Source organism: Phragmites australis, chromosome 24 (assembly GCF_958298935.1).
Source record: "Phragmites australis chromosome 24, lpPhrAust1.1, whole genome shotgun sequence".
NCBI lineage: Eukaryota > Viridiplantae > Streptophyta > Magnoliopsida > Poales > Poaceae > Phragmites > Phragmites australis.
In genome coordinates, this window is record NC_084944.1 from 3,144,189 (window position 1) to 3,171,226 (window position 27,038).

The 27,038-nt window shown below is 43.2% G+C and overlaps 3 protein-coding genes across 4 annotated transcripts; 2 read left to right on the top strand and 1 right to left on the bottom strand.

The window, feature by feature from the left end:
• The first annotated feature begins 403 nt into the window (after positions 1-403).
• LOC133907569 (actin-depolymerizing factor 10) lies at positions 404-2,285 on the top strand. Of its 2 annotated transcripts, none has more exons than XM_062349634.1 (3): positions 404-538; positions 771-1,039; positions 1,816-2,285. In XM_062349634.1, exons 1-3 carry the CDS (start codon positions 512-514, stop codon positions 1,970-1,972), a joined length of 453 nt encoding a protein of 150 aa, XP_062205618.1. In that variant the 5' UTR covers positions 404-511; the 3' UTR covers positions 1,973-2,285. The 2 variants fall into 2 exon arrangements, with proteins under 2 accessions (XP_062205618.1, XP_062205620.1); XM_062349636.1 differs by lacking the exon at positions 404-538 and adding an exon at positions 559-666.
• Positions 2,286-2,564: 279 nt separating this feature from the next.
• LOC133908003 (autophagy-related protein 18a-like) lies at positions 2,565-3,579 on the bottom strand. Its single transcript, XM_062350137.1, has 2 exons — positions 3,195-3,579; positions 2,565-3,112 (listed from the first exon to the last, which is right to left on the bottom strand). The coding sequence occupies exons 1-2, from the start codon at positions 3,577-3,579 to the stop codon at positions 2,565-2,567; spliced, it is 933 nt and encodes a 310-aa protein (XP_062206121.1).
• Positions 3,580-15,484: 11,905 nt separating this feature from the next.
• On the top strand, positions 15,485-20,674 carry LOC133907806 (probable trehalase). The gene is made up of 11 exons (XM_062349897.1): positions 15,485-16,214; positions 17,161-17,280; positions 17,759-17,874; positions 17,965-18,065; positions 18,164-18,273; positions 18,452-18,524; positions 18,770-18,937; positions 19,035-19,122; positions 19,698-19,815; positions 19,916-20,129; positions 20,325-20,674. The coding sequence occupies exons 1-11, from the start codon at positions 15,631-15,633 to the stop codon at positions 20,448-20,450; spliced, it is 1,818 nt and encodes a 605-aa protein (XP_062205881.1). The 5' UTR covers positions 15,485-15,630; the 3' UTR covers positions 20,451-20,674.
• Positions 20,675-27,038: the final 6,364 nt, after the last annotated feature.

Here is a 27,038-nt window from a genome sequence, read left to right on the forward strand (position 1 = left end):
CAGTTCAAAAAACTACTTGTACAATGATAAAAGAAATAATGAAGTCTATAGTTGCTATTTTTCTAAAGAGCCGTCTAAAATTGCTAAATTTGAAAAATTAAAGAGAAATTTTGTTAAATGATACTGTTCGTATGTGGTTTTAGCTATAGGATACTCAATGTCTACAGTAAAGATATTTTTTAATTTATAGTTCATACATAATGTCCTGTAGCAAAGGTTTTTTCAGTGTTTCGCGGTCAATATCAGATAAGTGTAGTCTCCTAGCAAAATTCTCCAAAATTAAAATATAAAAATAAAACAAATCTCGGCTTCGGGGTCTGAGCCTCTGAGATGGACGGCGCGGGATGACGGAGATGAAAGGGAGATTTGACTGGACGCGGCGCACGGTTCCCATGATCCCATCAATGCGCTTCTTTAATTCCAACTCGAGTGAGAAAACTAAAATAATCGGCCCGTGGATCCCCCTCCGCCGCCGCCGGGAGACCGGGATCGTGACGAGGGCGCGGGGCACATGGCGGCGGCGGCCGCGTTGCCATGGGTGAGTTCCCCATGCCTCATCTCATCTGCTTTTAACCCCCTCCCATCTTCTTTACTCGGTCGCTCTTCCCGTAGAGCAGCTACTGATCAGACCGTCAGTTCATGGAGTTTCTTGGGTTCCCGGCAATGGTCGTTTGCTTTCTTTTGCTTCGTTTCTTTACCCCTGATCTGGGCAAGCTTGGGGAAATGTTTGTTCGTGTTGGGCTGATAGGGGATGGTTCTTGGTTGTTCAGGGAGGCGGCTCACCGGCGTGGATCGACGTGCCGGAGGGGAGCAAGAGCGCGTTCATGGAGCTGAAGAGGAGGAAGGTACACCGGTACGTGATCTTCAAGATCGACGACAGGAGGGAGGAGATCGTCGTCGAGAAGACTGGTGCGCCGGGGGAGAGCTACGACGACTTCACGGCGTCGTTGCCGGCCGACGACTGCCGCTACGCCGTCTACGACCTGGATTTCGTCAGCGATGATAACTGCAGGAAGAGCAAGATATTCTTCATCTCCTGGTCAGTGCTTTCTTCCCCACCTCTGCTTCTCTCATCGCTTGTGCTTCAGCTGCATGTGCTTTTGCTGTCTGCGCATCTGATTTGTTGAACGAGCAATGTGTGAAACTGTGAATTGGTATGATCAAAGCCACTGGCCACTGGTTCTTCCACTGATTCGGTTCGGATTGTTTGGTTGAGACTTGAGAATGCTGTCTCGTTTTGATTCCTGTGGCCAGACATGCAAAACCACAGCAATTGGAGCTGGAATGCTGACCCAGGCTGACAGCAGTTGTACAAATTTTCGTTTCGTTGGCCTGAATTTATGAATTCTTGACATGATGATCTGTCCGACAAGTTGTTAGAATGCGGTTATAGTATGTTTCAAGCTCGTCGAACTAGCAACTTAGTTCCGTATAAACTTCCAAAGTTTTTTAGGTCCATAGCCACAAACACAGTTGTTAGTACTTAGTACTGACAGCAGACTCACTACAAAAGAGCATTGTTAGCTTAGACAATAGAACAAGTAATGTTTGGAAATGAAATTTTAGCTTAACAAATGCAGCAGTTCGCGTTCGTTACTTTCTGCTTTGAGCAAGTAAAAGTAATCTTTAAATTTGAGAAGTTCTCAGGGGCTCAGGGCAGATTACGTAAGAGTCAAAGTGGTCATTGATTTTTCATTTTACAGTAAAACTGAATTTTTCGTGTCAAAATATGACAGCGTACTAAGTGATGGAGTTTTCATTTCACAACTAAATTCTTATAGCATATTCTTGTTACCTTGTTTTCTTTCTTTGCAGGTCTCCTTCTGATTCGCGCATCCGTGCAAAGACCATATACGCCGTGTCAAGGAATCAATTCCGCCACGAGCTTGATGGGGTGCACTTCGAGATTCAGGCAACTGACCCTGATGACATGGATTTGGAAGTTCTCAGGGGCCGTGCTAACAGAACCTGATCACTTGACTTCGCCAGCAGCTAGCTTGATGATAATATACACTGGTAGCTCAAAACGCCTAGTGTGCTACTGAAATGCAGCTCGGGTGTTCTGATGTGAGGCATGATGTAGAAGTAGGCTGCTGATCACACCCGAGCATGCAATGTTTCTTTTCCTTTCTTCTCTTTTTTGAGATAGCGCTTTGTGCGATGTTGTCGTCTAACTAGATAAGTTCCCTCTAATACGATGTGGAAACTTCTCTATTTTACATCTAATTGTCTACTATGTAATACCTTTCTGTTGCTAAGTCAATTTGTGTTTCATTGAGTTTCAACTGCTGCTGGTTTCAGTAGTTTCTTCACTGAATCCTGATTCTTTGACGTTCTATAGGCTTGCAATCAAGAATGTGGTGAATAAAAGAATTTCTGGAGTTCCCGTTTCAAAAAGAGTAGCATGGACTCTGATGTTCGATGACCTTTAACATGGAGACAGACCAGACAAATGGAATTCCCAAACAGAAATCTATTCTAACCACTTCAAACAATTCTAACACAAAAAATATGAAAGAGAACGCGTCGAATTCTGCTTACGGATAAGCTGACAAACTGGAAAATTACATGAAATCGCGGCGCTCCAGTAGCTCCATCTCGCCGCCATGGACCTGATTGAACCGGCAGCGGCAGAAGCTCCCGCCCATGCCGACGGCCACCACGGTGTTGCTCTGCGCGCCAAACGCGACAATGCACCGCTCACCATCACCGATCCTGAACCGAGACGCGCTGGAGTGCGACGAAGCGCCACCGTCCTGCCCCTCCACCGGCAGGCCGAACACCTGGACCGCCCCTCCGTCCCCGGACGTGGCCAGGAACCGCGCGTCGGCGGAGAACGCCAGGCTGTGCACTTCCGACCCGGGCGCGAGGCTGGCTTCCCGCAGCATCTTGCCGTCGGCGGCGTCGAACACCCTGACGGCCGCGCCTGCGCCCCCTGCGCCGGCCGTGGCCACCGCCCACCAGCCGGCCGTCCGTGACAGCGCGAGGCACGGGACGGCCGACGCGGGGTGCTCGTCGTCGAGTAGCGTCTTAGTTCTCCCTCCCCGAGCCCGAGGTGCTCCACCCTCACCTGTCCCTCGTGCGGACCGGGGCTGAGCGGCGTCACGGCGCACTGACCCCGCGGGTTCGGCGACGTCTCGTACCGGTGTAGCAGCCTCGGGTCAGAGAAGCCGTAGACGGAGACGCTGGTGTACGTGACGGCCGCGCGGAGGAGCCGCAGCCGGTCAGCAACCCGACGCAGCAGCGCTGGTGGTCGTCCCATATCACCACCTTGTTCGCATGCGGGTTCTCGCCGCCGTCGATGAGGGCGAGGATGTTGGTCCGGAACAGCATCTCCACGGTCTTAACGCCGCCGCCAGCGCCGCCGCGTCCTCCTGCTGCATTGTTAACGAGGTCGCGGCGGAATATCTCGCGGAACGGCTCGCAGTTGTAGTTGTAGATGCGGAAGCCGCCCGTGGTGCTGGCGGCGAAGCAGCCGCCGTCCTGGTTGAAGGAGACGTGGAGGAGCCTGTGCGGTGGGCCGTTGGGGATTTCGACGGAGCTGAGGTTATGACTTGCGATGCTGACGCCGACGGCCATGGCGGACGTGTCGAATTATGGCGACGGTGTGCTTTCGTTCTCTGGAAATCGTGTACGTTTAGTTTTGTTATTTCGACGAGTGTTGTTTTCTGTTGTGTAGTAATACGCTGGAATTTAGTTGTCTTTATAATTTGTTTGGAATTGTATACGAGTTTGACTAGAATTACTGCGGATACTAATGATCTGTTTTTGAATTTTTTTTCAATCCAACGGTGGAACTTCTTTATTCCACCTCCATCTTCGACATTCTGCTCCCCGTGTTATCGGATCCGCCGACACTGTCCATTACTGTGCTAATCTAACATCCTTACCTCTTCACTCTAGCATTTAGCCCATACTTACCTCACCGCCCACGACCACGATGCTCCCAGCCCCTGCGCCCGCCTCTTTCATTGAGCTAATCAGTTTCTTTAGTCATCCCTCTAAATCTAGTAAACACATAGATCATTCAAAAAATCCTGTCATCAAATCCTAAATCTCACCGGCCATGACGCACGCGATGGCCACCGTTGCCTGATCGCTACTCCTTCTGAAATTTAGAAAGTTCCCAATTAATCCCAGGTGTAAGTATATACACAGTCTGGTTTAACGTTTCATTTGTGTTACACAAAAATTATGTTCAAATTCGGTGAGGATAGGAAATGTATATCAAAATCCGTCACCAGGTTATCTAAACTATGAACTTTGTTGCAAATTATATGGTAGTTTAATTTGGCTGGTATATTGAAATAGTAATAGCAAACAACCATTTTGTATCTCTGCAACTTTTGCTTCGTCAAAGAAAGAGAATTGCCTGCGTTACAACAATACCTTGTACTTAGCTGCATAGACGTGACATTGTGCATAGTTGGCGCGGCTGGTGGGCAATGCCGGTGCATAAAATTACAACTGCGGCAAAGACAAAGGCTCCGTTTGTCTTATCATAGCTCCTTCCTCCAAAACCCATATCATCCCCGCCGTCAGCTTTCTGTGGCGCTCCATCAATATCCTATCTATTGTGAAAATCTCCTCATCACCATCTCATCTATCATCTCTGTTATTATCATTATCACTCATCCCGACCCTGCCCATCACTAAACTGATAGCACCCTTATCACTTACCGTACTATCCACAAACCGCTACCACCATCTAGCTAGCATACCACTGCAGACTTCACTCTAAGCTCATAAGACTTTGGTGAATCCTTACCTCAAATCCTAAGAGGAAATTTCTTGTACGTCATTGAAACCTAATATTTTCACCTTACATACCATCGGAAAAAACATTGATTTCCCTTTAGTGCCATTGGTTTAAATTTTTCATACCCTCATGGCCATTTCCGTCACTTGGCCGTTAGGACACCGTGAAGTGGTGGAACATGTCAACTTCTAAATTTTGTTAGGTAATGCTGGCGTTGTGTATATTTGGGTTGATCACGAGAAAGAAAATGTCATTTCGGTCAAGAGTATTTTAGAAATTGCATAAGTAATTAAAAGAAAATGCCTGCACACAGCACAGTCTAATTATTGCTGCTAACATATACTTCCAATTTCAAGTGCGCTTGATATTACTGTGTGGCATGGAACTAATTGCAGAAATTATCTTCTGACACGATCCAATTATGTGCAATCCCTAGTTAGAAATAAATATCGTCCAGATCCTATACATAGTCTGAACACGTATATTTGATGTTGCAGATATAGGGAAAAAGCGTATTGTGCGAGGCTACAGTAACTAAAAAATGAACAAGGGACCGGTTTTTAAGTTTGCTAAGGGATTCGGGGGAAGGGGAAAAAAACTGCATAAGGATAGAAGGCAGAGGTGGAAAAGGCTCCGCAATATTGATACAGATCGAGATCCTCTCATTTCAGCCATGTGAAGTCAGAGGTGTACACAGTAAACTGTGTCTTGGTGAACAGTATTTGTTATTGTAGCACATGTACTATTTGTCAGTCTTGCAGTACGATTTTACTATTTATCAAATAGTATAGCACAGATCTCAACTGTTCACTTTGATCAATGCTTCGCAATATTGATACAGGGACCAACACAACAAGAAGAGGGACATGCGGTCTCTTTGGATTGAGCGACGTTGGTGCTGGTTCACTTCCATAGGATTTGTATCCATTTCCTCTCTCTAATAGATAAGATTTTTAATATGTAATTTTAACCATTATTTTTTATTAAAATATATTTATAAAATCTAATAAATTTAAATATTATAAAAATATTCTTCAAGATAAATCTACATATATGATTTTTATATTTTTAAAATAAATATTTTAAAAGTTATCGATATTCAAAGTTTCATCTAAAAAGTTAAGTATTTGTGACTGGAAAGAGTAGATGTGAACATTAAGTATTGTGAGCTCTCACATGCCTTGATTATGACTTGGCTATTTGCATGTAAATTATCAAGTTATTAACTGTAAGATAATATGCACCTTTGTGCTTTATCTTGTAATTCAAGATTTTGTTGGCCCATGCAAATTTTCATCTGCTGTAGTGTTGTAGTGATGTGCTCGTTTCCTACATCCATGCAATTTTCAGTTGCACGGACGTTGCGTTGGTCAATCTGGTTTTCCTGGCATGACTATAATCTCGTCTGTCTCGCTAGTTATAGCGCAGACGTGTACATCAAAACCGGTCCGGGTTGCAGTTGAATCGGTCTATCCCGGCGATTAAGCATGACCAGTGTGGCCTATGATTGGATCGACCAGGGCTTGGCCGTGAAGCGTCGAGCGCGCGGGTGCCGCGGTGCACATATAGGATCTGGTCTGATCAGTGGCGGACGTAGATACGATGTGTATGGACTCTCTTTTTTTTTCCCCTCCTCTACCTCTTCTCTTTTTTTTTCTCTTTCTTCGTTCTTTCTCCTCCTCCTTCACCTCTTCCTTTCAAGACAAGATTTCATGGTTTATCATTAAATAATTTGATAGGTTTCTTGTATACTATCATTGTGTCCATAATATTTGGATTCATGTCCTATATATTATCTCATAATAGATAACATATTAAGAATTAATCAGTTATTTGGTGATATATCGTAAATTTATTCTTCTTTTAATGGATTTTCAGCAGTAAAAGTAACTCTAACTCATTCCCTATTTTTTTTTCCTATTTCTCTGATTAGAGAATTCCCTATCCAGATATCCTTCCCTATTTTCTAGTACGTTCCAACCGGTTATCTAAATTTGCCTCTCTATAATTATCTACCTCTATTTTATTAATATCTTGTAATTAACAAATGACCATTTCATATTTAAACAGTACTATTTTTTACGACTATATTTCTAACTGCTCTTATAACACGTGTGCTTAGAGGTCTAAGTCTCCATATAACTCGTCGAGTCTCTATCCACCCCGTGCCGGTTGGGGCAAGATGGGGTGGAGCACCGGTTAGAGCGGGGCAAGATGAGGCGGCTGGTCGAGGTGGGGTAGGGGCAGGTCAAGGTTTGCTCCGCCCCGCTCCGTCCCGGAGTATATGTTATATGCACGTTTAGTGAGTTTATTAAGAATTTTATTATCCTTTTGTAATGAAACTTTTAGTAAACTAATGTATATATATAATTATTGTCATGTTAAATTAGATTTTGTGAAGTTTATATGTGGTTTTTTATTGATTTGTATGTTTGTGATAGATATTATCTCATAATTAAACTTAATCTAGAGTTTTTAACAATTTTAATGGAGACAGGGTGAGGCGGGTCGGTCAAAGTCGAGGCTACACAGGACGGAGCAGGGCAAAAAGAAAAATCACCCGATCTCAGGGCAGGGCAAGGCGGGACAGGGGACATGCAGGTGGGGGACCCGCCCCGCCACGCTCTATTTAAATCTCTACGTGTGTTTATGTGGCAACTACTCTTATAAATTTTTACAACACGTGTGTTTGTGTGGTAAATACTTTTACAACGTATGTGTTTGTGCAGCAACTATTCTTACAATGTGTAGACTTATGTGATAACTACTCTTACAAAATCTTTCAACGTATATGCTTATATGGTAATTATTCTTACAACATGTGTTTATACGATAACTGTTCTTATAACGTATGTGCTTATATGACAACTGTTCTTATAAATTCTTATTCATTTGTCAGCCCTCACCTGCTTTCCCTTTCCCTCTCACTCTCATTTCCTCACCTACGCAAGAACAGTAACAAGTGAATAAGGAGTATCTCATATTTGCTAGATATGGAGAGCAAAAGAAGATAAATAGGGAACAAAGATAGGAAGTTGAATAGAAAATCGGTTGGAGATTTTTTTTTTCGTTTTTGCTAAAATTTAAGATAAGGAGAGAAGTAGGGTGCCGGTTAGGTTTGCTCTAAGGGCTGTGGATCTGCGCCTGGGTCGGATGGATTCCCCTCGGATTTGGGTTGGACAGCGCCTGCTCGCTCTCGCCTCCCCTCCCGCTTAGGGCCGGATAAGCATAGCTTTTTTGGAGGGAGGATAAGTAGAGCTGGGCAAAAGCGAGCCCGGAGGTATGTGGCCCAAGGCTCCAAGAAACTTTGACCCGAAATTCAAGCCCACCAAAAGTGAAAAGGCAGCCTGCTCATTTGAAAAACCTACCCAATCGTGGGGTTCCAATTTCAAGTTGTTCAGGTATGTTTCTTGTGCGGCAGGACACCTTCAAGCACAGCCGAGTTCCGGAGTCATAATTGTACACTTGAAAACAAGGTGCATATTGTCGCGGCAAATTACAAGATAGAGTCCACGTGAAAACAAACATAAAGTATGGGAGATAAAGTATGTACTTGCATAAAACAAGTGCTACACGTGAACACTTGGAGATAAATACTTTACAAGATAGAGTCCACGTGATTAAAGAGATGCCGCCAGCAGCGAAGATCGATCTCGGAAAAAATGAGACGCCGGCAGCAGCGAATTGTACACCTCAGATTGATCCGCGCACACCTCCGGCCTCAAAACCAGCAAGTTTGCAAACTGCCATCCAGGAAATACAATTATGTACGATTTATCTCAACTATTTATCTCTCTCATCTGATAATTATATATCTCTGAATTATCTATGATTTTTCAATTACTTCTCCAACACGAATCTCAACATAAATAAACGGTCTGATAAACCATGTGTGCGGATACACGTATGGAAATTTCTCTTCCCTTATAGCATCTACTGTTGCATTAAATCCACGTGCTAGCATGTGCACCTTAAAGATGAAAATTGATAGTCAATCAGATTAGTTGATCATGTATGTACAGAAATTATTTAAGAGATCAATTGGACTAGTTGAGAAATTGGTAGCACCATCGTTTGATATATATGAAAGTCACTTGTATTTTCTTTTCTTGCCTTTTCACGAGATGCATTGAATGAATGCCAAGGATGGATCGTTACGTGCACCACCCTTTTTAGCAGAGATGGACAACTAATGCTTGTAGAAATGTGTTACCACCCACCTTTAAAAACTGTTTCTATAGTAGTGTTACCTGCACATGAAATTGAGTAGTCGATTTTTTTATGTGAAATTAATTTCTCCGGGCAGGCGTTTCTTACTTTGAAATTGTATGAGATTGAGTAGCTGATGTGCTTGCCTACCCTGAGGGTTGGAGCGGCATATGGATGTGTTGCGCTGCCCTCCGCTTACGGCATTGCCAGCGAGCGTCCAAGTCGTGAGAAGGCAATAAGGGTAGCACGTGCCTGTAGACTTAGTCCATGCCAACCGTAACTGGTAACTCTAGTCAGAAAATACGTGCGTGTTGTATCCAGATTGATTTCTGTAAGCAATACGATAGCAAATTGCAGGCAAAACATATAGGGTGACGCACGTATACATGGTTTTCAACTGCCATATTGGGGCTTCAGCTCTGGTTCACGCTTGTGGTGCGAATTGAATGATCCAAACGTGTTGGCACTTGGCAAGCAACTGGTGTGTCACGTACCTCACAATCCAATACCGAACAACACAAGCACAACAGATGTATAGCCAAAATTCACACTGGATACAATGTGTTTGAGGATAAAAATTGGGAGAAATAGAATTAAGGATTAGGGAGTAGAAAGCCTTGGGGGAGCTTGGATAGGCTGGGAAGAAGCATAGGAATGGGATCAGGGATATGGAGCTTGGGGGAGGCAACAATGGGGAAGAGGAGAGCCGACGCATGAGCGTTTTGCTTGTTATTCGTCGATGCCTTCCATGGGTTCAGAGAGGAGTCCATATAGTAGCTGCCAACTTGGTTTCCTGGACAGGTTAGTTGGACCCAAACAATGCCAACCAAAGCCCACTGGGAACAAACTATTGTCGATAGAGAAAAGGTCCCACTCCAACTAGTCATGATTGTAGTGTCTCACCATGTTACGCACTCTACGGTATATGGCATCATATGGGCTGAACATGTCCCGGTTGTAAAGAAGGAACAATGGGCTTTGGACGGTAAATGCGAGAACCCATCGTGTAGCATTTGTGAACCCTAGTCCAATCAAAAGATTATGTATCCATCAATCCCCCTCTCCGAGCGTTTGCCACCAAAGCCATTGTAGACCGTGGATGTTTTGCCATCTCTAAATGCAGTTCACGTTGCGTCTAACCACCAACGAGCCCGTTGCCATTGGTTCTCCGCGCACGCCAGCCAAGTCGACACGGACGTGGGCATTCGTAACATCTTTTCCCGTAACGTGAACTGATTTTGTTCTCGCACAATTTTATCTTTTCCCGTTTCGTTCTTGCGCATTTCGCTCTCGCCGACTCCGTCGCCCTCATCATCACCATATTTTCCTGTAACGTGAACTCATCATGCTACCGCCTCCTCATCGCCCTCTCTGTCTCCCATCCAATCTAGTTCTCACGCACTGGGATTCGGTAGTGTGGATTCGCGCAGGTTTGTCGGATTCCATGGCGGTTGTTAGCGCCGGTGGCAATGTCATCTTCTCCACTCCTAGCACCACCGTTGTCTCCACGCACGGGTGTGTCTCGTTGACCTTATCAACCGGTGAAGGCACCCACAACCCCCTATGTGTTTATTCGTTACGATTTTGTTTGAGGACCTAGGTTTTTTGGGTGGGTGTGTTTAGCGTTAGTATTTGATGTTTTTACGTCAGATTAATGACACATTTTGTGTGGTATTTGATGGATATTATTTGAAATCGATTTGGGTTTGCGATGCAAATTTAGTGGTAGTTACATTTTGATTTGTTAGGGTTAGGTATTACTTGCAAATTTGGGTGCAAATATGTATGTATGAGCAGGCACGAAGCATTAGTTAGAAGGGAGATCTCAGTGCAATTGTTTTGTAGGTCATAATTGCATATTGATTTTTTGAATTGAGTTACTATTGCTAGCCATTGTTGATGTATCTGATCTGTTTGAGTCGTGATGGATTGTAACTCTAGTTGCGACATGCTATGTGATGATTGGTATTTTAACATGTGATTCATTTTTTTTTCTTGTTGTTATTTTGTTCTACTTGCATGTATTAATTTGATATCTTATCTTATGTATTAACCTAACTAGTTATTAGATTTATTGTTGTTACTTGTATGGTGATTATGATATGGTAACTGATATGAGACACATATAGTAATCGGTGTGTTTTCATTGTAACTTTTGTGGTAGCTCTTAGAATTTTTGTGAAACTACTGGTTAGTTATTATGACACGGTGATTGATATATCACTCAGGTGGTAATTGATATGATGTATGTGTAGTAACTAAGGTGGATACTATTGTATATGTATATATGGTATTTTTTGTTACTTGAATAGTAATTGTTCTTGTAACAGTAATTAATGGGTTAGATATCAGTTTTGCTTCGAGTCTAATTGATTTATTCCATTTTTATTGTAGTATGGATCCATCTAATGATGTAGGGACTGGAGGTGCATCAACAATATCTGGTGATACCGGTTCTATGTAGGAACTTGTGCTTTGTTCTTCTCCGCGTCTACAACATCATAAAACTGTTGTGGCAGGACCTCCCAGGGGAACCTCCAAGAAGAGGGTGGCATGTCGGAAGCTGGTTGTAAGAGTTGATTCTGATTCTGATTTTGTTGAGATGTCGCCAGCAGTGAAGAAGTAGCGCTAGGCTCGACATCCTGCTCCTAGCACCCGCCTTTCTGTGGCAGCTGATATCGTCGTGGCTGGTGATCTTGTTGCTGCAGATGAGGATCAGATTATTTTATTTATATTTCTTTTTACTGCTCAAATTTTATTATTGTGGTTAATGGTTGGTCTCTATGGCATTGCAACTGATACTGGAGATATTTAGTAATTGATATGGCATCTGTATAATAATTATGGTAGCTCTTAATTTTTTTTTGTTTCTGGTAGTAGATCATGACATGTAACCGATAAGTCAATATGGTGTTAATTGCCATGACGTATGTGTAGTAATTATGTTGTAGACATGATATCTGTGTAGTAATCATTGTTGCTCTCTGATATTTTTATTACTGTTATATATCATGACATGGCAAGTGATATGTCAGTCTAGTGGTAATTGACATGGCATATGTGTAGAAATTATGGTGTGAACTCTTGTTATTTCTAGGTGTAGTAATGCTTGGTTAATGCAATTGTAATTGTTGCAGTAGCCGGTAGTAACTATTATGTAGACGACCTTATAGTTATTGATACACTAACTTTTCATAATTGCTATGCCATACAAGTTGTAACCCTTTTTTGTTGTTGTTTTGAACAGGGCAATTATTTGATGAAGCTTAAACGTTCACTCATATGCATATATTCGCCCTCCATATTCTCAAGCTTTTTTAAAGATCTTTTTGATGGTTAGCGAGCAAGGATTGAGAACATGAGTTTTAATTTGGCACCCGTTGTGCTTCCTTGTGCTATTGTGTGATGGGGAAAGGTATAAAGTTGTTTTATCAGATCAAAATTTTGGAAAAAGAATGTAGTTTTGTTGTAACTGTCTCTCCTTGATATTCATACGCATAGATATTTTTTTCCTATTGTCATGGACATATGTGTGAGACTGGTATATTATGCATCTTTCATTTATCTGTAGTTTTTCTTTCTATAAGAAAAATCTATAAGCTACTTATGTTGCTTTTTACATCATTCTCATAGTGACTGTATCAACTGAAGTCACAGAGATCATCATCCTCTCTGGCCACACTATGGACAACCTCATCCTCATCGGCAAGATCAGCTTGGGCAAGACAGCCGTCGTGGAGGGTCATGTGAGGCAATACACTCAGCCTCCCGGTGCGCCCATGCCCTCTGATCACAACTTCCTCATCCTCCTTCATTAATCAGTCTTCCATTCTTTACCGCCACAAAGGTAAATCTAATTATTTCTCTCAATTCTTGCAACAGATCCACAAGAACATCAACACAGGTGTGGGGCCTGGGCTCGTACCCCTTCATGGAGTAGAACAACATCATGTGGTTCTATCTTAGGGCCGAGCATGAGTTCAGATTTTCAACGACTTGCTGAAGCAGCAACGAGATCGATGGACCATCGTTTGTCACCGTGTATGACATCAGGCTCAGGTCTCTCTTCTACGGGTAAATGCTGAGCCTTTTCCCTTAATCATGATGCTTCTTTCACTAATCTAGCTGCATTGCACATTCATAATTCAGTCATAGGTAACACTGTAGGTTCCTTGCAGGTTTGAATGTGTATGTACTGTGTTCTGGTAGAGTACCTCATGGAACCTGCTCGTGCCTCTTACAATATGTTTGCCTTCATCTGCTTTGAATTTGAGCGAAACTTTGCTTGTTGAATTTAGAACTATGTTGAATGTGCTAATTTGAAGTTAGCTCATATCCTAGTGTTCATATGCTTACTTTAGTTTATCTCATATGTACACTATTTCTTGAGTTTAGCTCATATGCTTACCCTAATGGTTGACATCCAAGTATAATGATCTCAATATCGTTGTTCTTGTGTTCGTTTCCAGGCCAGAGCAAGAAATTACACCCCAACCGAAAATAAAATAAATAGCAAAAGCAAAGTTGCAGGTAGCTGATGACCCTTGTTTGGTACACTGGTGTGAGTATGACATACTTCAACATTTGGAGCAATTAGCCACAAGTTGCTTTATGCAACATATTGATAATGGTGCTACGAAACATATATTGTTGAAATGAAGAAATATCGATAGATTTCTTTAATGCACTTGGGACTTACCGTTGAACTATTTTCCTTCTTGTATGTGAGATTGGGTGTGAGAACATTACATGAGTTATGTTTTGGCATATGATTCTAGGATTTTTGAGACATGGATTCCTAGGTGATGTAATATTGGCAGACAGAGCAAAATATTGTTTTTCTATGACAACCATTCCTAAACTCAACCTGAGTTTTCTCACATATATTGGCACTTGAATTTGTTCTGACGGTCAATTTATATTATTTAGCTTTGCAACAAAGATTTTATGTCTTTTGGCCAAAAAAACACATTTTTTGGATTTTGTCTAACAAGCATGGTCCTTATTACAATGTAGAAGTTACCTGACCCATTTGGTTTAATCTTTAAATTCATTTTCTTTTTGTAGATGTGAATAATGTTGTAGCTTAGCAAGGAGTGACATCATGACCCTTTAGTGCCTGAAGCGGGGAGGTGGACTGTTGAAGCATGCACTATGGTAGTAGCCAGGATCAAATAGATCGATGGAGTGTGGAAAAGAATTGAAATAAGTTATTTGTCCTATTAGGTTAGGACAAAGTTATTTTAGGCATTGAAAAGCCTTTTGGTTCACCAATTTAATCGATTTTTGGTACATTATGTGGCCATATAAATTGGTTTATGATCTTAATTAAAAGTTCTCTCAAACATTATGTTTTTAGTGTATATGTTATTTCGTATATTTTGATAGGTCAATGTATTATTTCTGTGTTTCAATTTGAGTGGATGCAAATAACAATAAAGCATCTTAACCTATATCACTTAGGGAGACATTGGTTGTCATCTTTTGATTTGTTTGTTTGCATCATGTACAAAATAAAATTATTGATATCGAAGATTTGGGAACCGTTTTAACACACAGGTACCTTCCTAATAACCGAAAAAGAGTCCTAATTTTTTACAGTTCTATGCACACCTACATATCAAATAATCATTCATTCTAAAAATATGTTAGGCGCGTTCAACAAAACACGAAGTAACACTAGTTGTTGCCCATTTCAGGACCGTGCCCAATCACCACGAGGAACACATATCGCTTCAAACATGATGAAAAATGTGGCTCCGATTACATACGTGTCGAGGCCGTCTAAAATTCGCAGAGTCACAGAGGGATAACCCCACCAACAGCTCGTGGTGTTCACGATCGGTGACGTGTTGTGCGCCCTCGGCCCGAAAAGCTCAGCCGGTGCCCCGCCGATCAAACGTGGCCGGTTGGCTGCCGAGCCAAGGATTCTTAAAGCCTAAATGCCCCAGCGACATACTGTGGGTCGAAGGCCCTATTTAGTAAAGCTTCAACTTAAAAATTTTTAAAACTGGATATTTCTAACTAAAAAAAAAATTAAAACGGGATGTTCCTAACTTAAAAATGTACATAGCTAGAGCTATATATACGATGAGTATATTTAAATGAGCTATATTATTTCTATTTTAAACTAAAAATTAATACTTAAATCACTTTATTTTAATTTACCATCTTAAAATCTGATATAAAACTGAAAGATAAAGTTCTACTAAATTTTTACCACTTAAAAAATACAAAATGATTCTCACAATAAACATAACATCCTACCTTTAATTCTACATACTACCTTTAAATTTCACAAAAGTTAATCACTTCACGCTACTCGCATATATTCCACTTGCCCGGACGCTTGTCTACCAAACGCGCTGCCCGACATACACATCGATCACTGACACAATCCAATAAATAGTACAACCTAAATTGTCAAAAGCGCTGCTAGCCTACTGGCTAGCTACCGGACCCCCCCCCCCCCCCCCCACCACACACACACACAAAAAGCTACCGGTCCCCCACCACTTCCCGCTGGAGCCGGAGTGCAGAGGAGTCGCGAGACCCGCCGCGCGCGCTCGCGTAACTCGCGTCGTGTAGCTCACCGACACAGCCGCAACCGTTTCGGATCCTCCACCACCAACTAACGGACTCCGCTTCAAAAACCTCGGACGATGGTTGTCGTTCCGCATCCCCACCACGTTATCCTCGTTCTCTTGCTCTGTCTCCGCGCGCTCGATATGGCTCCAACCGCGGCCGCCACCGCCGCAGCCAACGAAGGCGACGATGAGGGCGCCCACGCGCTGCTCGGGCTCCTACAGCGGGTGCAGTCGGAGGCGCTGCGCGTGCTGGGGCCTAACGACTTCGACCCCAAGCTCTACGTGGACCTGCCGCTGGCGACCGACGAGGGCGCCGCGGCGGCCGCGCTGGCGGCGCTGCCGCGGCCGGCGCCTTCGCGGGCGGAGCTGGAGGCGTTCCTCGCGCGGTACTTCGGGGCAGCCGGGTCCGACCTCGTGGCCGCCGACCCGCCGGACTTCGACGCCGACCCGCGCGGTTTCCTGCCACGCGTGGAGAGCCGCGAGGCGCGGGCGTGGGCGCTGGAGGTGCACGCGCTGTGGAAGCAGCTGGCGCGGCGGGTGGCGCCGGACGTCGCTGCGCGCCCGGAGCGGCACACGCTGCTGCCGCTGCCTGGCAGGGTCGTCGTGCCTGGCTCCAGGTTCCGGGAGGTCTACTACTGGGACTCCTACTGGGTCGTCAGGTCCCTCTACTACCTCCTCCGCTCTCAACGAACGGCACTGTTTTTTTTTTGGTTCTTTTTTCTACAACGCTAGATCACGTGAATTCGTTGAATCTATTTTGAGAGAGATATAATTGATGAATCCAGGCCTAGACACCAGACGAACATTACACTAAATGCTAGGTCATTCAGACCTATGACTTATGAATACCGTTTATTCGCATTTTAATTTGTACTAGAAGAATAAGTAGAAAGATTTATAAAATATATAAAAAATGAACATATGGTTGGGTATTAATTAAGAGGTAAATAGTTGAGATAAATCATACGTGTATAAGAATATATGGAGTTGTATTTTTCATGTACGCTTCAGTGTTCACTTGTTAGGTAGCTGTTTCCATCGAACGTGGTTTCTCTCAAGTTCACTTGTCTGTTCCTGCGTCCGTTGTACGCTTGCTCATCAGCATGTTTGTTTGTTCCTGTCTGTCGCGTATCTATGGCGCCATCTGAATAACAGGGGCGGCTGATTTTTGCCGGCCGGTGATGCTTTGCCGGCCGGCGTACTGGTGTGGCCACGTTATCAGATTTAATATTCCGAGACGACATTATCGATCGGTGACGGCATTTGGTATTTGAAATATGTTTGGTTGAGTTTTTTCCGATCTAAATTTTTTAGATGGAGTGATTTTTTGCGGAGATCTATTTTGTAGCTGAAAGTTATTTTTTAGATAAATGCTACGATTAAAGTGATTATGTAGATGAATTGAATTAGGGGAAGTTGATTTTTTTAGCTCCCAAAATTTAGTTTATTTTAGAGAATCAATTTAACGAAATTACTTTTAAAGCTAAAAATTGTAAACTGCTGTTTAACAGAGCTCCCACTGATTTACTCTGGAGTTCTACCAAACAGTCCCAGTGTCGCTGCTGTTTTCCTTGTTTTGGTTCTTATGAATGGCTCTCGATGCAGGGGCTTACTGGTGAGCAAAATGTTCAACACGGCAAAGGAAATCGTGCTTAATCTTGTATACCTTGTGGAAAAATATGGTTTTGTTCTAAACGGGGCAAGATCTTACTACACCAATCGAAGGTGATAACTCCTATCTGCACTAGAATGATGTTTAGTTCTCATCTAGAGCATAAGATATTTCGCTATTGTTATGATGTCTGTCCAATGCTTTAGAAGTTCATACCTTTATGATAAGAGAACAGAAATCAGCGAACTGGTGAATGCCCGAGCGGTAAAGCTTGGTGGGGAGCAACCGTGGGTAGGGGGATCGAGCCCCGCCTTTCGCACCATTCCACGGGCACGCAAGGAGCTTGGGGGTTTGACTCCAAAGTGGAGTCGAGCCCGCGGGAGCTTCATCCCCCGTTTCGCATCTAACCTTGGACCTCCAATGAAAACCGTGCAGATAGGGTCGCACTGTTGAAAAAAAAAGAGAGTAGAAATCAGAGTCTGATTTGTGAAAGCAAGTAGAAGTTGTACTTCTGCCGATGACATGTAGAGAACTTGTACAAGACCTATATTACCACATGGTTGTCATCTGATAGATTCTTTATCTCTGCAGCCAACCACCACTTTTAAGCTCGATGGTTTTAGACATATATAGGGAAACTGGTGACTTGAGCTTTGTAAGGAGAGCATTCCCCACCCTGCTGAAAGAGCATAGCTTCTGGATGTCAGGTAGCCGATGAAGAAAGCAACCATTCACCTTTGTTTTTATGCTTTCACATGATTAAAAAGCAATGTCCCATTACATTGATCTTTATGCAGAGATTCATAATGTGTCTATAATGGACAGTCATGGTCGGGTCCATAATTTGTCTCGCTACCAGGCTATGTGGAACAGACCTAGGCCGGAAAGTGCAACAATTGTAAAGTCTAACTTTGGTTATGTTTTTAACTTGTTGATGGCAGTGAAAAAGTTTTGCCATTAAAAGGATCAACTAACTAAAGTCTGTTCTTCTTTAAGGATGAGGAACTGGCTGCGAAGCTTACTTCTACAGCCGCTAAGGAACAGTTGTACCACCAAGTTGCTTCAGCAGCAGAATCAGGATGGGATTTTAGCTCCCGATGGATGAGGTTGGATGTTTGATAACTCACGCGTAAAAAAAGAGTTACCAACAAAAAGGAAATCTGCTGTTTCCTCCATTAATTAAAACATGTACTACTAAAAGAAGACACTAAAACTCCAGTGATATCAAATTCGTGATTTTAACGTGTAATGTTGTTTTTCTAATGGTTTCACTGTTTTATACAGAAATTCTACTGACATGACAACATTGGCGACAACTTTCATTATACCCGTGGACTTGAACACATTCATATTCAAGGTAGGATATGAATCTTTTCATGATACACATGTTCTGGCGTGGAATGATATCTAGAGTTAATATGATTCGGATACATAAAGTTCAGAGTCGTATTTCAGTTCGTCAATTATTACATCCACAGTACCTAGGAAGCTAGTTGGGAAGAAAAGTTTCTGACTAGATCAGATCAACAATGCTTGTAATTTTCATCGAAAAACAATGCTTAGAAATGTGACAAATCCTTACTGTCTTTTTGCACAACACAGATGGAGCTGGACATAGCGGTCTTTGCCAAACTCATTGGAGAGGACGCAACCTCAGAATTTTTTTTAGAAGCTTCAAAAGCGCGTCATATTGCAATTGACTCTATTTTGTGGAACTCCGAGATGGAGCAGTGGCTTGACTACTGGCTTCCTACCGATGGAAACTTCCAGGTGCTCAGGAATGATAGCATTTTGATTTCTTATGATCTTATCCAATTTTGATCAACAGTTTCTGATGGTATTAACTGGATACGCATTATTATTTCAGGGAGTCTACCAATGGAAGTCTAACTCACAGAACCGCAACATATTTGCTTCTAACTTCGTTCCGTTATGGTTAAATGCACACCATTCAGGTTTATCCTTGACTCCCTGTGTTTGTTTTAAATGCCAAAGTATGCACGGCTTTATTCTCACAGTATCTAAAACAATATCCAGCAACATTGTTTGTCGTAGCAATGTGTATTGTTCTGAAGCTTGTATCCTGTGAAATGAAGTTAGCTACCAAAGGACTAGAAAGTTTATATAGCATTTGCAAATATTTTGTTCAGCGACCATGTTTTTGATAATTCTTGATGATATTGGCAGTGCTCCTGCTACATTTCCCCCCAAAAAACAAAAACCATCCCTTGTTTAGATTAGACTTGTTCAGAAAAATGAACTCTCATTCTTGTATTCCTAATATATGTGGGTGCGGTAAGTATTTTTATATGAAGGAAGCACCTTGATACAAGCAGTTGCATAAGTTCTTTTTTTATTTTACCGTTCTCCCACATTTATTCGACCTCAAGAGCTATAATCTTGCATTTGCCTAACTTCTTGAATTGTTTTTAGTACCGGAAGAGCAATAGTTACGTCTGAAAGTCTTGTTTTTACGACCTTTTATCCTTTCAGCATGGTTACTTACTTTGGTTGCATGAGACCTAACCAGGATTGGTACAATTTGCTGACAAGGCAAAATCGGTGAGAGTCATGAGAAGCCTCCAGGCATCTGGATTGCTTCATGCCGCAGGAATAGCAACTTCCTTATCAAACACAGGGCAGCAATGGTTAGTTCCCTCTGGATGATAAAACTCCACCAGGTGAAATTTGTGCAGGGAAATGAGTTTGCTTCCCATTTGCTTAACTCTTGAGCAAATAATTTGACAGGGATTTTCCAAATGGATGGGCCCCATTGCAGCATCTTATAGCTGAGGGGCTGTTGAATTCTGGTTCAGAGGAGGCGAGAAAATTAGCCACGGACATTGCTACGAGGTGGGTGAGAACAAACTATGCCGCCTACAAAGCAACTGGCGCGATGCATGAGAAGTATGATGTCGAGGCCTGTGGAAAATCTGGAGGCGGCGGTGAATACAAACCCCAGGTATGGTTGTAAGTTACAAATCAAAGTGCAAGCCTTTCAGTTCGCATCACGCATGATGCGAACTGAATTAGAATCCATTCCTTTGATCGATGGTGACATGTCTCCATTCCTTGATAGATGGTAACCGATAAAAGCAGAGAATTATAATCCAACTATCTTGTGTTCTGATTTGAGCTCATGGACATGTTTTCGCAGACTGGTTTTGGTTGGTCCAATGGTGTGGTACTGTCATTTTTGGAAGAATTCGGATGGCCTGAGGACAAGGAAATAGACTGCGCACGACGGGGTGGAGTTGACCTCGCAGGAGCGGAATCTGGCTAGGCAGGTTTACAACTGTACATGCATGCAAGTATTTGCATTGCATTCAGCAGCTCGGCAATTGTTTATGTTTGTCTGTTCTTGTGTTTGATCTTTGTTGAAACAAGGCAAGTAGATGATTCATGTTTCTGGGGGTGTTGTACAATCTGTAATATTAGATCATATTTGGTATATCTCTATCAACCTAGGATTTGGAGTTTATAAGATAAAATAAAGCTGTTTAAATATATGTTTTTAATCTAAAATAAGAATAAGATGTTTAAACCAAAGATCTTAATCTATTTATAGCTCTAGCCCTAAGAATTTCTAAAACTAGAGATGATCGGTTTTAAAAATTCTTGGAATTAGAGCTCTGCTAAACAGACGCCTAGTCTCGAGCTGTATTTAAAGTGTGAAATATCCACTTTACCCCCCTTGAAATGCATAATGTATGCAAATCACCCCATCACACTAAATAGCCTTGTGTTGCAATGATTTGGCATTCTGGTATGCAAGTGTGGGCTATCGTGGCAATTGTGATCATTCTGGAAGGCACTGGTTTCATCTCCTCTTCGTGTTCAGTTGGCAAGGAAATGCATTGCTACTTGTGTGAGTGAGTTCAAGGTGGCATCTTCAATAATTTTGTTCAAAAAGAAACCGATGCGTGTGATACTTTTATCTGTTCTTCTTACTTATCGTTCTGGACGTACCATTTTTTGACCAAGATGTGCATAATTATGTCGCATTCTCCTGAATTTTATGCAAACATTCTGATGATCTGATCGACCGGTTTGCTGAGGCACAGACTCCGTGAGAAATCAAGTGGAAAAGTGATTTTGTTTGTATAATTATGTATTGAATTTGGTTAGTATGTGTTTGTGAATGTTTGTTCTTGTTTGTCTAACTCGAGTTGATGGTGATTAAAATTGGTAAATTCTTCTCTGTACGTAGAAAAATTACACACACGGGATGTTCCGGTATTCACCGAAAGTTCTGGTGTGAGCAGTGTGTACTCGCCGGACTATTTCTTGCAGAGAACAATTTTTCAGGCAAAATTGAAGATCAATGGACCGGAAGGTCCGGTAAATATGGTGACTACATCGGTGGGTATCACATGAGCATTTTCAGTACTGAAGCAGAAATAAAAGTAAATACTAGATGGTCCGGTGATGGACTTTAAGAGCGTTGGAATATTTTTTGCAGAGAAGAGATTTTTAGCGTCAAGTTTGATTATGTACGCCGGATAGTTCGGTGCTGAGATTGTGAACACCGAAGAATGCACCAAACCTTTTGTTGCAGAGAGGTTACAGAAGGGTAGTTCGGTGGATTGGCACATATCAGATTATCCGGTGATGGACATGAGATCACCAGAAGCTTTTACTGGACCTTTTTTTTATAGAGAGCAAAGTTTTCTTAAAACAGATAGTGTTACACTCACCGGATGGTCTGGTGTTCAGGAGCAGAACACATCGGAGCATCCGGTGTTCACATTTTTTGCAGGATGTGCTATGAATTGAAGTTTTTGATTTTGTGCTAAACTGAAGATGTTTTGGAGTGTAGAGAAATGTGTTTGCTTATTTCAATGTGTGTGGGTGACGGATGCAACGCGATCAACGGCGGGTAATCAGCGCTAAGCGGGTGCTTGGTGCCGGACGATTAAGGAAGACCGGGCGGAGTCAAAGGTGATACTATCTGTACACATGAAGGTCAAGCAAAGTATGAAATGGAGGATGGAGATGGCATATTGACAAAGTCAAATGAAGGGTATGCCGGTGCAAGTGACAAGGCGGTCCAAAGGATCGGGAGCGAGAGAGACCTACCGAAAGTCGCAAGGCGAAGGATATGCGTCATCATCAGAGCATTTGCTTCAGGTGGAAGCAAGTGGCGCCTAGTCACGCTTTGAGAAGCATGCTAGGGTTTCGTGGTTTAGCCTTAAAACTATAGGAGGAATGGAGGAGTACGTGGCACCATCGCGAAACTTGAGTCGAGGCGAAGCTAAGTCATAAAGGCGTCGCGACCGTTCGATGATTGGAGAAGAAAATTGACTAAAATACTCTCGGTGGTACGTAGAAAAGTACTACGAGAGTGGAGTATTTTGAAAACAAAAAACTAGAAAACTTGGGGTACCTATAAATAGAGGTGTGGAGCTATAAAAGAGGGAGAACCAGCCACTTGAGCTTGTTGTGCCACTCATTTAGGAGCATAGTGCTAGGGTTTAGAGGATAAGAAGAGTAGTGCTTAGCCTATGTATTAGGTGAGAGTTTTGTGAGAGAAAATATTTGTAATCTGTCTAAAATAGGGCTAACCTCTACTGTAATGAAGTTTATATTTCTTTATATTATTGTGCTCACCTCCTTCTAGTTTCCTTCTATTGGTTCTCTTGCAAGTTTACAAGTTTTTCGGTTTCCAAATTTGATTTTCATTCTGGTTTTTCGGCTGAAATTTCAGCACCTTGTGAGGTCATTCTTCTTGTTGCTAGAGGCATAAAATTCACATACATACGTATATGTGATGAGGTCTTAAATTCCCTTGCCTCTAGACAATCAAATTAGAGAGTTTCGTTGCTCGGTGTTCATACTTTCTTGTTTCTTTGATAGTTGTGATCTTTTGAGTGCTAAGACACATGGATTGATTTTAAATGGAACCTGTGGTTCATATACCATCCGTGGAGTCGTGTTGCCTCAATTTTCTCTTGTTAAAACTTCTCTCAATTTTTGCTTTCACTTGAGTTTTGAGGTGCGTTGGGTGATCCCAATAGGAGAAGGTCATCGATTTCGTAAGAAATTTGTTGAGGCGCCTATTCACCCCTCTCCTCTAGTCGCCAATCTCGTTCCTATACTCAGTCACTGTTCGCATCCGCAAGCCCGTCTAGGGGTCATCTTGCAAGACTAGAGTAAAAAAGGGGTTCTTTGTTTAGAATATCACCTCTGTCTCTCACAGTTAGGGGTGGTAACGGATCGGGTCGGGACTGGGTGGAATAAGAACACGCCCGATCCGAAACCCGAATAATCAAACCCGACTCGGCACCTAAATTAGTACTAGATGCAAAATCACCCCAGGCCTCGGGTCCCGTGGAGAACTAAGACCCGATGGGAACCCAAAACTCTACCTGAGATGTCATCTCATCTCGGCTTTCCCGTTGTCGGGGCCATGACTCCCTCCCCATCCTCCACGGCACGGGCACTGCCTCGGCGTTGGGTCCTCCACCGGCGAGGGTGCCGCCTCGCCCGCCGCCTACGCGACACTCTCCAATGCGCGAATCCTGAGACAGTGGCAAGGGTGGTGTCAGCGATATGTGGGCAGAGGGAGAGGTCGAGGCAGGAGACGGAGGGGTAGTGGGCGAGCGTGGTGGGGAGGTGGTTGTCTACTTGGCCAAGTTGGGCTACATCTAGGGCCTATGGGGGACCCATGGGTGCAAAACCTGCCCTGGCCTCAGATCCACCTAGAATCGGGACCCCAACCCAATGGCCCCATAGGCTTAATTTTACACCCGAATCTGTCCCCGTTGGGTCTAAAACCCACTAGCACTATCGAGGGTTAATCCTTGATAATGTGTTCGAGGTATACCAACCAACTAGAGCGTGATCAACGTTTCCTATAAGTGGTTGTGTGCGTGATGATGAACTCAAGAACACAAGAACACTATATGATGTGTATTTTCTTATGATGGGGATCAACTGGATACAGAAAGAGTTTCGTCCTTTACAAACCTGGTCCTTCCTCCTTTATATAGTAACTTGTCATGTCGACCGGTTCTTGGCGGCCTTCGAGGAGGTGGGAGCGCTTGAGTAGAGCCTGCGAGGGAACATCAGCGACCACTTATTTGCGACCACACTCCACGGCGCCTACCTTGCCTTTGCTTGTGTCAGCGAGCACTTCCCCGATCTAGACCTTGTTCCGGCGATCTCCAAAGGCTTCATCAGCATCCAGAAGACCACAGAGAAGCTTCATGACCTTATAGGGTCATTTTATTTTGCAGATCAGTCTTTTCTTTGGTCCATCCAGTTTGACCCGAAGAAGGGCATCTTCAGATCCTAGGGATACTGAGTAAAAACTGTTAGAAACAGCCCCCGGGTATTACCCGAGCGGTTATTTTGTAAATGTATGACCTATTTTTTTATGTAAACTTTCCTTGTGTCCCTGTGGCAAGTAGGTTCTGAGTGCACGTTATATTTATGGGGGACCAAAACATTCCGCGCTGCTCACTAGTTAGGTTTGCGGCGCATAGGACAACCCTTGACGCGACAAGCCCTTCGATAGCAACCAACGCTCAACCCAGGTTAGGGCTTGTGGCCTCACGGTTATTACTCCCCAGCCTCCCATATCCTTCGAGGAGCTGTGCGAGTGGCAACTTGAATCCCCACTAAAATGGTTTGGTATTCACCACATGAGCAAATAGGCAAAGTAACTAGTAGTACAGAAAAATAGAAAAAAAAATAGGAACAAATGACTACATAATCTAAACTGCTATAACGACCCCGATCGTTTGATCGGCAAAAAAGTTGTCAACTAGGCGGTCAAGCCTCAAAAATGAAAAAACTTATAAGTTGGTGGGAGACTATTCTTTTTCGGAAAATCCTACAAAACAGAGAGTTTGATTCTTTGGAATTGGAAAAACTTACAAGCCATGTTCCACGCTTATCCGGAAGATCCTACAAAATAGGAAAACAGGCCCGTCTTCGAGCAGCCCTAGACATAGAACTTGCACAACTGGGTTATGTTCCAAGAGTTGTGTAATTCACGGCCGTCCTCCATAGCTAATTTGACCGCACCAGACCGGGTGACATTGACCACCTTGTAGGGTCCCTCCCACTTAGGAGAAAGCTTATTCTGTCTTGTCTTATTCTGGACCTGCCTAAGGACAAGATCGCCCACGACCAGTGTAGGTTCCCGCACCCTATGGTTGTGGTAGCGTCTGAGGCTTTGCTAATATTGTGCTGCTCGAATTAAAGCACGATCGTACAACTCTTCGATCAGGTTTATGTCATCCTCTCGTCATGCCACCTGGTAATCGTCCGAGTAGTTGGTCCCTCGAGGAGACTGAAGGGTGATTTCGAAGGGGAGCATTGCCTCCGCGCCAAAGACCAGGAAGAAAGGGGTTTCAGATGTGGCCCTGCTAGGAGTCGTTCTCAGCAACTAGAGTATTGTGGGTAGTTCGTGCATTCAGTGTCTTGAATAGCTCTTAAACCGATCAAAGACCCGTATCTTGATCCCCTACAGTATCATCCTATTTGCCCTTTCGATCTGTCTGTTGCTTTGAGGTGTGCCACTGACGCATAGCAAATTTTGGTCTTGATCTCTTCATAGTAGTCCTGGAAAGAACTACTGGTCAACTGAGTCCTGTTGTCTGTAATTATACGGTTTGGACTGCTAAATCGAAGTACCAACCCTCGTATGAACTTGATCGCAGCCGCGGTAGTGATCTTCCCAACAAACTCGGCCTCGATCCACTTAGTGAATTTGTTGATTGGCACGAACATGAATTCAAAACCTCCTGGGGCTTTAGAGAATGGTCCCATGATATTGAGCCTCCAGATAGCAAAAAGCCAGGAAAGTGGTATAGTTTGTAGCCTTTGGACTGGTAGATTGGTATGTTGGCCATGGCATTGACATGACTCGTACCGTTTCACCAGCTCGTGAGCATCCTGAGGGCCATGGGCCAATAGAATCTTTGCCACATATGCCTCTGTAGATGTCAAAGAGCATTGTGCTGCTCTCTTCCTGAGTGATGCATTTCAGTTAAAGGTCATTGCTACCTCAGTGATAAAGGCATCCCTCTACTAGGGAGTATATGCGGGCTTGCCGCGTGACCCTTTCTACTGACGCATCATCTTTAGGGATTACTCGATTTTGAAGGTAGTCCAAGATCTGATTCATCCAGGTCATGCTTGAACCAAGCAAGACGGCCACATGATGGCCACCCGAGGTTGACAACACCGAAGAGGGCATTGCCTCCAAAGGTGTTGCCTCTGGTGCTCCATTTTTAAGCGGAACATCCCTTCACATGCAACCTGTGGGGTAGCGGTGGATGGTCGTGTGAGTCTTTCTTCAAAGACTCTGACCCAAACAATTTCGTGAGAAGAAACTAACGGGCCAGCTCATCGTCTTGGAAGTTGTCCTTGCGAGGGACATGCTTGACCTCAAAACTGATAAAGCGTCGCTTTAGTCTTCTCACTTCCACGAGGTATGCCATCATTGTTGGCTCAGAGCACTAAAATTCCTTTTGAACTTGGTTTATGATCAGTAGCGAGTCCCTTATCGCTAACATGTGTTTTATCGTAAGTGTGGAGGCTGCTCGCATTTCGGACAAGAGGCTCTCGTATTCTACAATATTGTTAGTATACAGAAAACATAATTGAACTATGTACCTGAGGATGTCACCGGTTGGTAAGGTCAAGACCACTCCAGTCCATACTCCCTTCAACGTGAACGATCCATCAAAGTGCATGGTCTAGTGCTTGTTTGTTTCTGGTCACTGTTCTTGTTCGTGCTCAAAGGACGACCACTTGGCCATAAAATCAGTCAATGTCTAGGACTTGATAGCTATTTGGGTAACAAATTGAATATCGAACTTCCCAAGCTCTATTGCTTATGTTGCTGTTCTTCCTACAA

Bases quoted from the DNA above. Each gene is read 5' to 3' on its own strand.
- LOC133907569 (XM_062349634.1), top strand. From the start codon at position 512: ATGGCGGCGGCGGCCGCGTTGCCATGG. The intron at 539-770 runs GTGAGTTCCCCA...TTGGTTGTTCAG, and splicing joins CGGCGGCCGCGTTGCCATGG to GGAGGCGGCTCACCGGCGTG. The intron at 1,040-1,815 runs GTCAGTGCTTTC...CTTTCTTTGCAG, and splicing joins AAGATATTCTTCATCTCCTG to GTCTCCTTCTGATTCGCGCA.
- LOC133908003 (XM_062350137.1), bottom strand. From the start codon at position 3,579: ATGGCCGTCGGCGTCAGCATCGCAAGTCATAACCTCAGCTCCGTCGAA. The intron at 3,113-3,194 runs GTACACCAGCGT...CCGCGGGGTCAG, and splicing joins CTCCTCCGCGCGGCCGTCAC to TGCGCCGTGACGCCGCTCAG.
- LOC133907806 (XM_062349897.1), top strand. From the start codon at position 15,631: ATGGTTGTCGTTCCGCATCCCCACCACGTTATCCTCGTTCTCTTGCTC. The intron at 17,875-17,964 runs GTAGCCGATGAA...ATCTTTATGCAG, and splicing joins GCATAGCTTCTGGATGTCAG to AGATTCATAATGTGTCTATA. The intron at 18,274-18,451 runs GTTGGATGTTTG...TGTTTTATACAG, and splicing joins TTTAGCTCCCGATGGATGAG to AAATTCTACTGACATGACAA.